This window comes from Sebastes fasciatus, chromosome 3 (genome assembly GCF_043250625.1).
Source record: "Sebastes fasciatus isolate fSebFas1 chromosome 3, fSebFas1.pri, whole genome shotgun sequence".
Classification (NCBI taxonomy): Eukaryota; Metazoa; Chordata; class Actinopteri; order Perciformes; family Sebastidae; genus Sebastes; species Sebastes fasciatus.
This window is the reverse complement of record NC_133797.1, coordinates 33,800,713-33,815,917: the sequence shown is the minus strand read 5'-3', so window position 1 is coordinate 33,815,917 and position 15,205 is coordinate 33,800,713. Positions and strand designations below refer to the sequence as shown.

General features: G+C 41.6%; 1 protein-coding gene across 1 annotated transcript in view; it reads left to right on the top strand.

Moving 5' to 3' along the window:
• usp43a (ubiquitin specific peptidase 43a) overlaps window positions 1-15,205 on the top strand; it is a 130,876-nt gene continuing 115,671 nt past the window's right edge. Inside the window, exons 1-2 of the mRNA XM_074630513.1 lie at window positions 1-1,007; window positions 13,718-13,882. Of these exons, the coding sequence (XP_074486614.1) occupies window positions 363-1,007; window positions 13,718-13,882 (810 nt within the window). The 5' untranslated portion in view covers window positions 1-362. The remainder of the gene's footprint in view (window positions 1,008-13,717; window positions 13,883-15,205) is intronic.

Here is a 15,205-nt window from a genome sequence, read left to right as displayed (position 1 = left end):
AGAGGGAATAGCGTGAGATCCAGAGCTCAGAGCCATCGATGAGGAAGTGTAATTGAACCTGCTGTGTGTGTGTGTGTGTGTGGAGAGAGAGGAGAAGCGTCTCATCTCTAGTACAGTAGAGTTCCTGGAGAGAGCGTCTCTCAGCAAAACGCGCGGACTGGTGACCACATCGTACTGGGAATTACCAGGATGTCAAGGGAATAATATCAGCAACAATGTGCCTTATTATTGGCACCGAGTGGTGAAGGTTTGTGGAGAGAAAAGGAGGAGGAAGAGGAGAAGGAGGTAGACAGCCTGGCAGACAGGTGCGACTCCACACAGCCGGTTTCATTTCCTCTCTTGTTAAAACGTTATATAGAGCCATGGATACCCGCAGCAAGGAAAACAATAAGGTAAGAAATGCCATGAAAGCCAAAAAACCGACGAAGCGCAAAGAGAAGAAGAAATACAAAACCGGGAGGTTCATGAGGAGGAAATCGCTGCGCTCTTTTGGGAATTTCATGGGAAGGATCCTGAAAACTTTGGGCACTTTGGCGCACTTTGGCGACGCGGAGGAGCCGCAGACGGACGCGGAGGACGACGACGGCGGATTCGCGCAAAGCGCTTCAAAGGGGGGGTTCAAAGACGAGCAGGTGGCCGTGAAGAAGAGCTCCACGGTGTCTTTTTCTCACAGTGGAGGTGGCTCGGTGAAAGACAGGCTGTCGTGGTGCTACGGAGACAAGACGCCCGGAGTGCTGGGACTGAAGAACCACGGAAACACCTGTTTCATGAACGCCGTGGTTCAGTGCCTCAGCAACACAGACCTGCTGGCTGAGTACCTCGGTTTGGAGCAGTACAAGTCGGACCTGTGCAGCAGCAGCAGGAGGAGGCTGGTGATGAACGGAGAGGTGAGAGGAGGTGAGGAGGACCAGCAGAGCAACAGAGGAGAGGTGACCGAGCAGCTGGCGTCTCTGGTCCGAGGGCTGTGGACGCTGGAGTACACTCCACAGCTGTCTGTGGAGTTCAAGGTGAGGACACAGAGAGGCCACTGGGTGCTCCACTAGGAGGTTGCCACTGGTTTGTTGTGTTGTGTTTGTTTACTTGTATGTCTTAAGTCAAGAGTGCCCAAACTTTTCCCTTGGAGGGCCAAAACTGGAACTCAATGGAGGGCCACGGGCCAAAATGAAACACCTATTGTATTGTTAAGATGCAAAAATGGTGCTAGGATCCCAAGTTCCCATGTATAATGTATTTAAAAAACTGCATGTTTTCCCCTATACTGCATAGGATTATTATCAAGTGGGCATGTCTGTAAAGAGGAGACTCGTGGGTTCCCATAGAACACATTTTCAGTCACATATCTTGAGGTCAGAGGTCAAAGGGACACCTTGACAAATGGCCATGCCAGTTTTTCCCCCACCAAAGTTTAGCCCAACTTTAGAGTGTTGTTTAGCCTCCTTCCTGACACGCTAACATGACATGATTGGTATAATGGAGTCCTTTTAAGTTTTCTAGTTTCATATGATGCCACTATCTATCACTACCACTGGTTTGTTGTGTTGTTTTTGTTTATTTGTGTGTCTTAATGTCTATTTACTTCAGTGGAAAGTAGTTGAAAGTGATGGTTCTTTCCTTCCAGACATGCCATTGTAGAATAGAATAGAAAGCTTTATTGTCATTATTGTATTAAATACAACGAGATTCACAGTTGCCACTTCTGGTCAGTGCTTTAAAAACAAATACTTGACAAGACGAGGCAGATAAAACATATAACAGGTAAAACACACATAGTTATAAAGTAAATAAAATAGTTAAAGTGGATTTAATAAATACATATAAACAGAAGTGTTACACTAGAAGTATAAAATATAAAAATAGATGTAATGTAAACATAGGTAATTGAACTTGTAAAATAGGTAGAGTAGATGTAATAAATAAAATGTCAACAAAGTTGCACTTGAGGTGTATATTGCATCAAGGATATATTGCACAGATAAATGTTTTCACACTCAGTGTATTAATATTGTAGAAATTACTACTTTATAGAGAGCGATGCTCATTTTGTCTTTCTAACAAATTTCCAATATTATTTTCTTGGTAACTTATATTTACACAAATACACGTTATGTTTTGGTAAATGTTTTTACTTGGACATTTTCCAGTTTATTCAGCCAAGTGGATAAAAGCATGTGGAAATTACTACAATGACTTTATATAGAGAGATGCTTATTTTGTCTTTCTAACAAATTTCCAATATTATTTTCTTGGGAACTTTTTCCAGTTTATTCAGCCAAGTGGATTAAAAGCATTTCTACCTGATCAAAGCATGCAAGGGCCCCATGACCCCGAGGGGCCTCGAACCCCCCCAAGTTAAACCGTGGGTCAATTGGTTTGTGATTATTTTATTAACTGCACATTTGTCTGGGAATGTGCTCTACTACAGCACAATAAAACCCAATATCACAGGGCCTTTTAAGTCAAATTACAAACTAATTGACACGCAGCAAACCTGCGACCAGATCTAGCACATAGAGGAGGTCTCTGGGCAAAATATAATTAAGCTGCCATGAGTTGCTGTGTGTTCTGCACTCAATGGGTACTCGGAGAAGACACACACACATTGCACACAGAGAGAGGGAGAAAGAGGGGGTCAGTGGGGGTTCAACAGGAAATGTGTGCCCCATGAGGCCCCCCTGTGAGCCACTCATGCAATAAAGAGATGTCATTATCTTCAGGTTAGATTACTTATACACATTCTTCCCATGGAATCTCCCCAGTTACTCGCCAAACATTTGCCTCAAAACACCGTCATAAGAGCTTTTGTGCATCCTGTGCTCCTGGCTACTACTCAGCAGCCAGCCTAACAGCACAGCAGGCATATGTCAAGAGGATTTTGTGGGATTTGTAAGAGGTATTGCCAGCTTTCACAGTCTATATTGGTAAAGCTAATATTTGAATGAACATGTCAGGTGAGCACTTGATTGAATGTGGTTTGAAGGGCAACAGTGTGTGTCCCGTTTCTGGGAATAAAGACGCACAGGTTGTGTGTGAGTGTTTCAGGTGTTTCCATGTGAAGCAGTAACAGTAAAATAGTGATGCAATGATCCAACTTTTTCAGTCCCAATACCGATAGCGATACCTGGGCTTTGGGTGTTGGCCGATACCGAGTACCGATCTGATACCAGTGTTTTTCATTAATAAGCTGTATGCCTCACTGTGAGGAAGTGACTGGTATCATTGTTTTATGTGTAAGGCAACATCGTGACTTAAACATCGCTTTCCTAACTTTGTAAAACTAAATGTGACAAATAAATATAGATATCATTTTACTGAATTATTTACTATAAAATAATATGTCGTACACCAGTAACTTGGTAAAAAAATCTTCAAAATTAACAAGAATTATTTTTTAATGCAGCAATAAATTGGTCAAAACTGAAACAGGAATTAAGATACCAGTCTATACTGTAGTATAAAAACATAGAACTGAATTGAATAGATCAGCCCCATTGTCACCGATACCCGATCCAGCTATTAGAATCAGTATCGGCCCGACATCCGATCCGGTATCGGTGCATCCCTACAATAAAAACACCACTTTGCCTCCCGGTTTCAACATTTTATTATTGTTTGTCGAACGAGTGGTAGTTTTGTGTGTGCAATGTGGTTACTGATTACACACAGGCTGCAGTGTCCCCACCTGACTCACCTGCCCTACAATCCAGCACTTCAGATGGCTTGTCTGCATTCCTCAGCTGTCATGTGGAGCGCAGGGGAGTCGAGCATTCCTGTCTTATTTACACAAACTGTAAAATGCACGATAAGAGTGGCATGTGATAGGAGTTGCGACATTTTCTGACAAAATGTAAGGATATTAAAACGGATATAAGATCAACAAGTGGTCACGCACGTACACAGACAGAAGGCTTCCTTGCTGTCGCAGTCACTCACGGCTGTTGTGAGCCAGGGCTGCAGGGTTCCCTCTGGGCTCACTGGATGACAGTCAACCAGTATAGGCTTACTGAGTGGTAACTGCTCCGTTGCATCAACAGACAGCCTGGGGGAAGTTGTAGGGGAGTGGGTGTGCAACACAAAAACACAGGAGAGACCGTATGAGAGGGATTTAATTTATAATGGAAAAGTTTGATGTACATGGCAGTGACTTTGGATGTAGCTTTGTTCCTCATCCACCACCACGACTTAGTAAAACATTAATAACATGTATAAGAGAGAGAGAGAGCAGTGTTTTCCTAAGCTCTTAGGGAAAGGTAGTGATTAACAAAGTAGAAGATGCTGTTTTGATCTGAAAAATTCTAGGAGTCATGATGTTATATGGATCATTAATGCTGAGCACCAGCATGCATGTATGATCTAAAGGGCAGATTTTAAACTCTTGTCACGGGCAGCTTCACCAACGTGAGCCACTGTAAACTATTAATATAGGCTGATAAAGAGTTAACATGAAAAACATGAAGTAACACAAGGTCTTAAAGGGCATTTAGGTATGGATTAAAAGGCCTTAAATGTAGAAATCAGGATTTATATTTAATAGAATTACCTCTTTTCAAGTAACTGCTGGATTCAACCACATGTGTGCCACATGATGAGATTAATTCCTCTTGATGCAGGACACTAGTTTTGCACACAGTACCAAATATAAAAACGTATAGGTTGGCTTTATGATATCATGTTTAACTCTGGTCCAAACCTTGGCAGTATGTTGTCTCTTACTTTACAGATGATCAAATTATCTCAGAATGTGTTAGGGTTTGTACGGTCATGAAAAACCTGGAAAAGTAATTGAATATGAAAATATCAATTTCCATGCCTGGAGAATAATATCATTATAATATATATATATATATATTATATATATATATATATATATATATATATATATTATAATATAATATATAATATATATGTATATATATATGTCTATATATGTCTATATATATATATATATATGGTAATAACACATATATATATATGTTATAATAATATAAATCCCAAAATAGACCATGAAATAGGGAATAATCCTACATTTCATATTCAACATTAATTACTATTAATTATTCTCAGATGGATGTCGCTGTTTATTGTGTGTAGAGGTGCGTGTGTGTACCGTAGTGCGGCAGCGGCGCTGTCCCGGGCACTGAAACGCGGGAGATGGAGACAGACAGTAGAACATGTCAGCCTGCTGCATTGCGCTGCGAAGCTTCGAATACCTTCAAATATTTCTCAATATTTTTCCAAAAAAAAAAGAAGGTATTTAGGACATCCCTGGTGTGTGTCATTTAAGCCCTTTGTAGCAAAATGAGTTAAAAATACAGAGAGGGCTGTAATAAAAAAAAATAATCCATGTCCTTCACTCCCCTTTTTTGTTTTCCCTCCTCGCCCCGTCGAATCGACACAGTGATTTGTGTCTGTCTGCTCATCCCAGGGTGAAGCAGGCGAGAGGATGTTTACTGTGGCAAGTGCATTCAGCCTGGAAAAGGAGGAATGCCCCCCTGCTGAGACGCCTCCAATTGTGTGCACTCAGAGGGAGAGAGAGACAGAAATAGTGGGAGGGAGAGACATCGCTGGTAAACAAAACTATATCGTCCCTCCTGTGATCCTCATAAGACCCCCCCGGGCTGTAATAGGAAAAAGGGACAGACAACTTTGACAGCTGATGGTTATTACCAAATCTCTCCACACTTAAAGAGAGGCACTGGCCTGCGAGTGAAAGTGGAAAAAGAAACTTTTGCAGTACTTTTTCCAACTTCTTTGTTTTGGGATCCGTATTAGAAGTGAGTAGGAGTCACAAGCCTTTCAGTACTGAAGATAGCAGAATGACCTCAGGCTTCACAGCAGGGAGGCAACATTTAAATGTTGGGTGCATCTTCTCCAAAAGTTTGACTTGGAGCTTGAAAATAAGTTTTGTTTTGCTTTCTTGGCCTTTGACAAACCAAATGCAGTATGTGTGTCTGTTATGATTCAGATTCATGTTTAGTTTATCTGCACCCTCACATTTTAAATCCAAAGTGGTAAACACTACACATCCAGTAAAGTAATGGAAACACTTTGGGTTTCACACATTGAAGGAAAAGCAGAGCTAGGCATGGCCAAAGCTGCATACTAACTCTGTCTGGACAAGAAATGTTATCGTATTGTGGTAACGTTCGGTCAAGCCGGCCGTCACTCGCATCTCCGTGGTCAAATCAACCGACGCTACAACTCTAGAGCACCCATATACTGATATTTATGTTAAATGCATTCAAACGGCCCCGATGGAGCTGATCATTGATGTATAAAGAGAACGAAGCTGACGGGAGAGCTAGCGGAAGTATACACGTGTGACTACATCTGATTTTCAAAATAAGGTGTTAACAAAGGGAACTGTATATACAAAATACATATATGGAAATAAGATTGATTGGATTATATTCACCAGAAGTATAAAACATTACATGTCCCTTATAAATTAAAAAGGAAATACCACTAATTTGTGAGGGAAATGTGTTTATTCTTTGATTTTCGGGTTGCTGGAAAAAATTGTATATGTCTGGAAATAACTCATAGATATGACTTCAGGATATCTCTGACTACATACATGCTGTATATCAAACATTTTTACTGTATTAGTTTAGAGATTTTCCAAAATAAAAGTCCCTAGAAGTGTATGATTCAACTTTTTCCCATGGTCTAGTGTTAAAAAAGTTAACAAAAAATGCAATAAATTGTAATATCAAATCGCAATTCTTGTAAAATCGCAATATATATCGAATCGGCACCCAAGTACCGTGATAGTATCGAATCGAGAGATAGGTGTATCGTCCCAGCCCTTTTATCTACTGTGTAATGACAGTCTTTGTACCAAAATCACAGTACATTTCAGGGTGTAAAGAATTTTAATTGTGTGATTCTGATTCACTTGACTGTTTTAGCAAGTGAGTGTTTTAGGTTCAGAAGAATTTATTCCTCACTGGACAGTATAAATGATGAGAAAAAAGAAGGTTCTAATGGGAGTCATTGTTAGAAGTTTCAAACCTCCACAAACTCAGTAGATTCCTAAAAGTCCTACACTTTGACTGACAGATATGAAGTGTGCTACCAAATGCAGCTATGCTTATAAATGACAGTGATCAGCCTAATGGAAGTGCTGCATTTAAAGGTCAAAATGTCCAACTCTGCCATAACTGCTTCACTACACACTTGACATTGATGAAATGTGGAGGGATGAAGCGTCCTTTTATTGGTCGCTCCAAAAGTTGTCTACATCAATTTAACTTGATGACAGAGTGAGCTCATTCTTCTTACCGCGTTACAACTCGTGACCTAAAGGACGTAACAACACAGTAACTACTTTCAGAAGTTGTAGCGTACGAGCCCGGATTCAGCTTTCTTTTTTTTTTTAACGCTTGACAGGATGCAGCACCGTGAGGCCAGAGGAGCTCAGGCGGGAAGATGAAGCCTGGTGTTTTTAAGTAGTCTTGTTTGTTCTGGGAGTGCAGGCAGTGTGTGACAGTGAGGCAGGGCAGCGAGACCGATGCTTTGTTTGTCTTTTCTTGTCTCTGCTCTCCTTCAAGGACCACTCTCATTCTCACTCTCAGTGCTGAGGATGTATACAGAGTTTGTAGAAACACACAAATCGCTGTGGGGATATGCACCACCTGGACTCTGTGCTGAATGTGCACAGCAGGACCGCCTCTCATCTCAGTTTTGATTGTGGCAGTTTTCAGCGAAGCAGATGGGGGAGGGGATGGGGGACTGTTTTGGAGACTTTAGCAGCGTGTGGCGAGAAGATTTTCTGTTTTTAAGCACACAATAGATATAATAATCGGTGGTTTATATTTGGCCACAGACATACAGTGGGATCTCAGCTGCTGAAAGAAGTGGTAATCCTTCAACCACTTCATCTCACACTTATAAAACATGAGCTAGACCACTTACAAGTACTGTAACAGAGCCACCATATGCTGTTTGGAAGCAGCATGCATTCCCACGATTCAGTGAGCCGCACTCCATTATACCTACACGCCGCTGTGACAAAAGGCAATAAAGAAACACAAGGAAAAAATGTATCTGTGTAAGCACTACAATGTGAGAACATTTTACGCCAGCTTTATTATCCCTCCCATGATTTATGTACCAAGCCTGAACGACACGGTGTAGGAAGCCGTGGGAATAAATCAATCTTTAGTATTATAGGATGTGATACTGTGATCACCGAATCATGGAGTCTGGGATGGCTTTCCTACTTTATCTCGGTGATGGTGGAAGCATATGGAAATGGCATATATGTTCACAGCGCTCTTTATAGTGTGACAGATACAGCTTCCCCTTCCTAGTCTCTCAGTTGTGCACACAGCGTATTTACAGCCTCAGCTGTGAATCCGCCGAGTATCAATTTCTCAGTCTCAGCAGAGCCCAGGGAGCCTTCCCCGGGCTGTAAACCATTCACAGGCGATTATTTCCATCGCATCTCATCCCGTCTTATTTCTTACTGATCGCCTGTAAATCCCACGCCGGGGACATCTGCAGACACGCAGGCTTTGTTCGGTCTTGACTCGCTGGCACCTTTATCGAAGGATTCCCGAGCTTCTCGGCGCGGCGGAGGGAATGTAGGTCTGATTGCGAGATGTGGCGTTTAGATTTGTCGTCAAAACATACCTGCCTGTTCTCTATTATTGTTCTGGAGGTGAATCCAGTGTGGCCTAGGATGGCACGGGAAGTAAGCAGGCAGGTAGTTTAGATTTTGGAGGAGGAGGAGGCAGGGAAGGACAGGTGCTACGCTGCTAAAAGAGGCTCATCTGTGTGTGTTGGCCGGAGCTCAGCTGGAACTGATTAGTGGAGGGAATGAGAGAGGAAAGAAAAAGAGAGGTAATAGAAAGAGAGGAGAGTTTGTGTGTGTGTGTGAGGCAGAAAAAGGATGGATGAAACACAGCATGGGGGGAGAGAGAAGTGGAGACTATAAGTGATGACTGTCCTGCGTCCAGAGGTGAGCCGGCAACACCAGCCCGCTGAAAAATGAAACAGCAAATGGAGCAGCCAGTAATGACAGATTCTATCCAGCCTCATTCCAGCTACACCTGTGGGGGTGATGGTTAGTGTGTGTGGGTAAAAGAAGTATGTGCAGTTCCTCTTAAGGTTATGCCCCATCATAATTTGTCAGTATCATTCTCCGTCTGTCACAGAGAAAATCCATCCAGGTCCTGTTTGGCAGGATGGACCACGATGAGGTGCGGGGGTGTAAATGGGTTTTCTTTTTAGGGAAAGAGAGAAGAGGGACATTTGCTTGATGTATGTTTAGAGTACATTCCCGGCCTGCCAGCACTCTGATCCGTCATTGTTTACAGAGTAGGAAGATGGATGTGGGGAGGGCGTGAGGGGGGGTAATGGTGTGAGGTGAAGCACGGGTAGCAGGACGGGACACTAAAGTAGACATCTGGGTGAGTGGAAGCCGGGGATGTTGCCAGAGTGCAGCCCTATCTGAGCTGACCGCTGGGAGGTCGCGACCCCTGCTGTGGAGGCCGCATGTGGTTTATGGCTGTCTTTTGTCAGTCTGTTATCTTTCTTGTAATGCTTTCTTCTTCTTTGTTTGTAGAAAAAGCTGATGGTTTTGTTTGTTTTGCTAAGACAGAAAATCAAATAAAAAGAAGTAGGCAGCACCACAAATTAGACGCCGTAGGCTACTCCTATGCTCATTTGTACCGGGGTTTGGTCTGGACTAGACTTTTGATTATCCCCCAAAATAGGGTTCTGTTTTAATGTGACCTGAAACCAATGGAAGCCCCCCAAAACTTTATTTATTATTTGGCCTTTTGCTGGAGTGGAGTTTCATTTCAATAATTACAGGTGGGAGTTTGGTATCAACAGAAATCTTAAATTCCCAAAACTGGAACATTTTGTGAAGAATTCTGTCAAATGCAAAATATACTACTATATAAAGTACTCATTATCCAATGTGGGAAAAAAAAGTAAATAGTCCTAAATTATGGAAAAGTAGACTTAACAGTTTTGTTCCACATGATCTGACCTAACAAAACAAGACTCAGTCAAAACCGAGTATATGGCTGGACCGTGTCTAGTCAGTCTGTGAATTTGTGGCTAAATTGTTTTACAAATAGTCGTCAGTGGTCACGTCTTTAATGTTAAATCCAGCGGTACATGTCCAGCAGGTCCAGTGAGGATACTAGGAGACATGCTGCTCCACTCAACTGGCCATTCAAATGGAGACGTACCCGCTCGTGGAATGCACCTGATTGGTTCCTGGTTTTATGCTTACCGTTTCAAACAGGAAACAACATGACGGCCTGCTCGTAAACTTTATTATTTGTTATTCCGTCTAAACAATCCACCAAAATCTACTTCTGAAAACATTTTACGTTAAGATCACCTAGTTTGACAGCTTGGTCCAAGTTTCTTGAGCCGGACGTGTTGCGCTGGACAGGCTCATGTGCATAAAGTACCGTTCCTGCTTTTTCATTTTGAAAGAGCATCGGCCAAAGAGGAAACTTCAACACTCCAATCGTGTAACTTCATCACTCACTCACTCAGTGACAGAGATTTGCTTTTGGAGGGCTGCCCCTCTGCGGTCCAGCCAAAAAAACAAAACTGAATGAAATCAATAAATGAAACAAAGCCAAAGTGAATTAAGAGAAATGCAGTCTGAGTCCACCACATCGGGTCAGGCTCAATCAGGTGTGGGCTGAGAATCGGATCCTTGGTCTAGACTGATCAATAGCTCTTACAAAAAAACTCCCTCAAGTTGACCCTTAACGCCCACCTTTATCCTCTCTTTGACTAGCTCTGAAGTGTTTGCTAAACAAACACTCCAGATCCCGCCAGAGCTGTGCTCAGGTCAGCTTTGAACACTGCTAGTGTTTACAGAAGGAACTCGCCATTTCCACTAACCTGCAATTTTGTTTCTTTGTCTCTCTCCACACTTCTTCGCCATCGCATTACTCTTATTTTCCTCTTCCTTTCATTTCTCCCTTTACAAGAATTCAATTAAATAAGACGTGATGCTTGGGAATACAACGTTGCCACTTTGCCAAATCTTTTTAAGTGCCTTTGAGGCTGTGTGGCACATGTCGCCAGAGACGCTCCGAGAGACAACGCTGTAAACAGATATCAAAAAGATGAGCAAAATTATCATCCCCAGCTTTGACACACACACACACACACACATGTACAGACACAGTCACGGCCAGTGGAGGGGTCATCCCCTCATCTTAATGAAGTCATAACCTCTTGATGTCATCAGGTTTTCTGACTCACCGTAACCTTGGTAACTGTCATTGCCTTAGTATTTTCGCCCCTCTTATTTTATCGGTAGCCGCGCTACCTCCGTTTTCCCACTTTTCATCTCCGGGCCGGCCACAACAGCGCCGTCCTTTCTTTGTGAGACAGAAAAACACTCGCAGGTCTGTTGAAACTCCGCCAGCGTCCCTCCCTCACTCCACCGCTCCCTCTCTCCATCTGTCCCTCATCCCTCCATCCCCTGTCAGAGCTTCCTCGTAGGGATGAAGCTCATTAGCGGGCTGTCTCCGTCAGGTAGAGGGGGGCCCTCCATCCCGTGTTTATATTTAGATACTGCGATACTGCAGGTAGAATGTGGTGATTTTTAATGAGGTGTGGAGCTGAGAATGGATCCTGTCAGTCACACACAGGGAAGGAGAGCGACGGAGAGAAGTAGCCACCCAGTGTAGTGTTAATGCTGTTGTTAGTTTTCTCCGTCTGACTCATAAAGTCACAACTCCTTCCTCGTAATTGAATTAGACAGTCTGCTGTTTTTTTTCGAGTAACACCTGTCAGGGTTTCGGATGTCCTCTGCGTGACTCATCGTTTGGTATGCAGTCTATGAATATGTTTAGAGAACAACTTCTTAAAATATCATTGGGCACCACAAATGGCTCGTAAGGATTGACGTGTGTGATTTTGTTTACACTGATGCTGTTATGCTGCCAAAAATAGCAATCAGAGTACATCATTTAAACAAACACAATCTTAAAATCTTGGGGGAAAAAAATAGAATGAAGTAGTTTCACGGATCACAAACCTCACGGTTCGGATCGGATCACGGTTTTGAGTCACATATCGGATCGGATTGGATCAGAAGTAAAAAAGGGAGCAAATATAACTTTTAGAGATGCTCTAAAAGCCGTAGATACAGATTGACAATCGTCGATGAGCAATTTAAATGTTATCCTTTTACTTTGTTATAGTCCTCTATAGTGGTTATTTACATAAAAAACACAAAATTCAAATGATTAATAAATTAAAGATTGTATTTTTATTCACATTTGGCGTTAGTAGTTATAATGATGTATTATAACCTGCTTAGAGCTAGTGTTAGGAAGTTAAACAGGTCATAATTCTCTCTAATATATAATATATATTGCTGTGAAAACATCTCCATCAAACAACTGTAGTTCAAGTTTCTCGCCAAAAGCTATATTTTATAAGATTACATTTCAACACATCATGATAACGTTGTAATTTACCTTAGCCCAACACTCATCTTTACTGAATAGAGCCTGAACACACCATAATGTAACTCAGTGGAGCCTCCTTACGTTAGCTGCTCCGATGCTGCCAACGTGAACTAGCTTGCCTCCTACTGCTGATTTCAACACAGATTTGATGTTCACAATGCAGCATTTTCAGGGATCGGCGACTAGAAAGCATTAATGCCGAACTCCTGGTCGCATATTTTTACTATATCGTCTGATAACGATCGGCGGTAAAACTTTATTTCACACTTTGATGGTTAAACTATATAATCCGCGGTTCACATGTGTGCCGAACTGTGACTCAACTACAATCTGTTACACCACTACTAAGAGTTTGTGCTGGATGTCAATTTTAGTGATGTGTTTCAGGATGTCGTCCCGGATACTCTCACAACAAGTGAAACTCTACCTCGCAGCTTTTCATTGTGAAAGAGTTGCAATATCGTTTGAAATTGAAGTGCTGGTTCTGTGTAATTATATAATTGACTTTAGTAATGACATTGTGGTTTCTTTCACTCTTTCTTTGAATACACACTTGCACACACAAAGGTAAACACAACATACCTCTCGAAACAAGTGGTTCAGCTTTGTTGATTTGTAGAAATAAAACCGTAAAAACACAAGTATGCAACTGTAAATTTGCCAGATAATTTAATGTATAAGATGGGTAAAATCAGATAATTGCTTTAGTCTTTTTTGCTTTAAATTCAAGCAAATATGCCAAACATTTGCTGGAGGATTTGATGCTTTTATTTGTCATACATGATGGGAAGTTTAAAATCGATTAACCGAGAAAATAATGGTTAGTTGCAGCCCTATCTGAAAATGCAGTGAATATTGTTTTTATGGGGGATGGCTTGATTTTCTGCATGCATCTTCCAAAGTGTGATGCATGTACAGTAATGAAGTGTGCTCTTTTCTGCCTTTTCAAAAAGTTCCCATTTTTCCAGAGTGCAACGTCCAAAGAGAATTGTGAATGACTTTATTACATGATCTTATCATAGCCTGGCAGATGTTCTTAAATGAGTCTGCATTAAGTGATGATAAGAGAGAGAAATGTCCTTGCTTTTTTTCCGTCTCTCTCTCCCGAGTGCTCCAAGCAGAACAAGCTCTAACTTACAAATGATGAGTTCCTGTGTTCCATGTGATCGTGGCCTCATTTTGTCAGGAAAGATGTCAGTATTTAATGACTTAAAATCGCCCCAAAATATTAATGATGATGTTTCTCCTCTCCTCAGAGCATCGTGGCCAAGTACAGCTCTCAGTTTCGGGGAAACTCTCAGCATGATGCCCTCGAGTTCCTCCTCTGGCTTTTGGACAGAGTTCATGAAGATAATAATCACAACCCCAACAACAACACTAACAGCAGCAGCAGCAGTAGCAAGACCAAAGCCAACGCCAAGGTGAGTCCACATCATCAACCAGCAGCCGCCGTTGCCTCGACATGGCTGGAAATGCTATATGTGAAATGTGTTACTTACAATGCAAGTACTGCAGCTGTTGCTAGCTTGTTTTGATATTTCAATACCATTTTCTAATGAAACCTGACCTAATCTTCATGTTAGGGGTTGTAGTTGCTTGAGTCCAGATCACATGTATTATTCTTCCTATGTCTCACAAACACACACACAGCTCCTGCGTCTTTGTATCACTGACCTCGTGCACAGGTCTTTTTTTTTCCGGAGCTAATTTTCTTGACGACTTGACAAACTTTAATTAATTTATGAGCCCACCAGAAGGACTAGGTGAATAAATTATAGTTTTTAATTAAATGAGATAACTGCATTGCATTATGTGTAATAGTGGAGTCATAAACCGCAGTGTTACCAAAGTAATAACCCACCTATAGTCATCAGCAGTACTAAAACTTCTCAGCTGAGGTGTTGGCTTCAAGATGACCATCGTAACACTCTCTTGTTAGTGTTTTTCAGCTTAATTTCGGAAGGTAAAAAAAGCATGTTCCTTGTCTGCTAACAACATCCAACTTCCTACTTATGTTGGCTGTCCCCTAAAGCTGGTTTATACACGCCAAGGATTACATCATCACATATTGTGCGTAAAGCTTGAAGGCTTCGCACCTCTGAATTTTTGTGACTAGACGCCCGCCGTGGACTTTTCGGACATGACTGCCACAATAAGATAAAAGCAAATAATTTAAATTAAGAAGTAAAATAATGAATAGAAAGACGGCAAATTTGTCGTTGTAATTTACCTTAGTCCAACACTCATCTTTACTGAATAGAGCCTGAACGCACCATAATGTAATTGGTGGCTCCGTACGTTAGCTGCTCCGATGCTGCCAACATGAACTAGCTTGCCTCCTGCCAATTTCAACAAGAATTTGTTGTTCACGACAAACTTTTCGGACCTAACTGCCACAATAAGATAAAAGCAAATAACTTAAATTAAGAAGTAAAATAGTGAAATAGAAAGACGGCCAATTTGATTTTAAATGCTTTAAAAGCAGGAGGTCTCTATTTTGCCAGCCGAATAAAATTGTTTACCGGATATTAAACCTTTCAACCTTTGTTTCATTATAATACATTCAATGCTTGAATTTTTTCTTTGCAAGGAGTGTGTAAAGGTGATAAATTATGTCCATAAATATGACATTAATTTACAGTTAATTACAAGTCCTCCTCGGCTTTGAGGAGTTTGATTTATGGTGTTTTGCCGGTCACTTCACAGAATCTTTTGTTTGTATGCCCTCTGGCCTTTCGGACAAT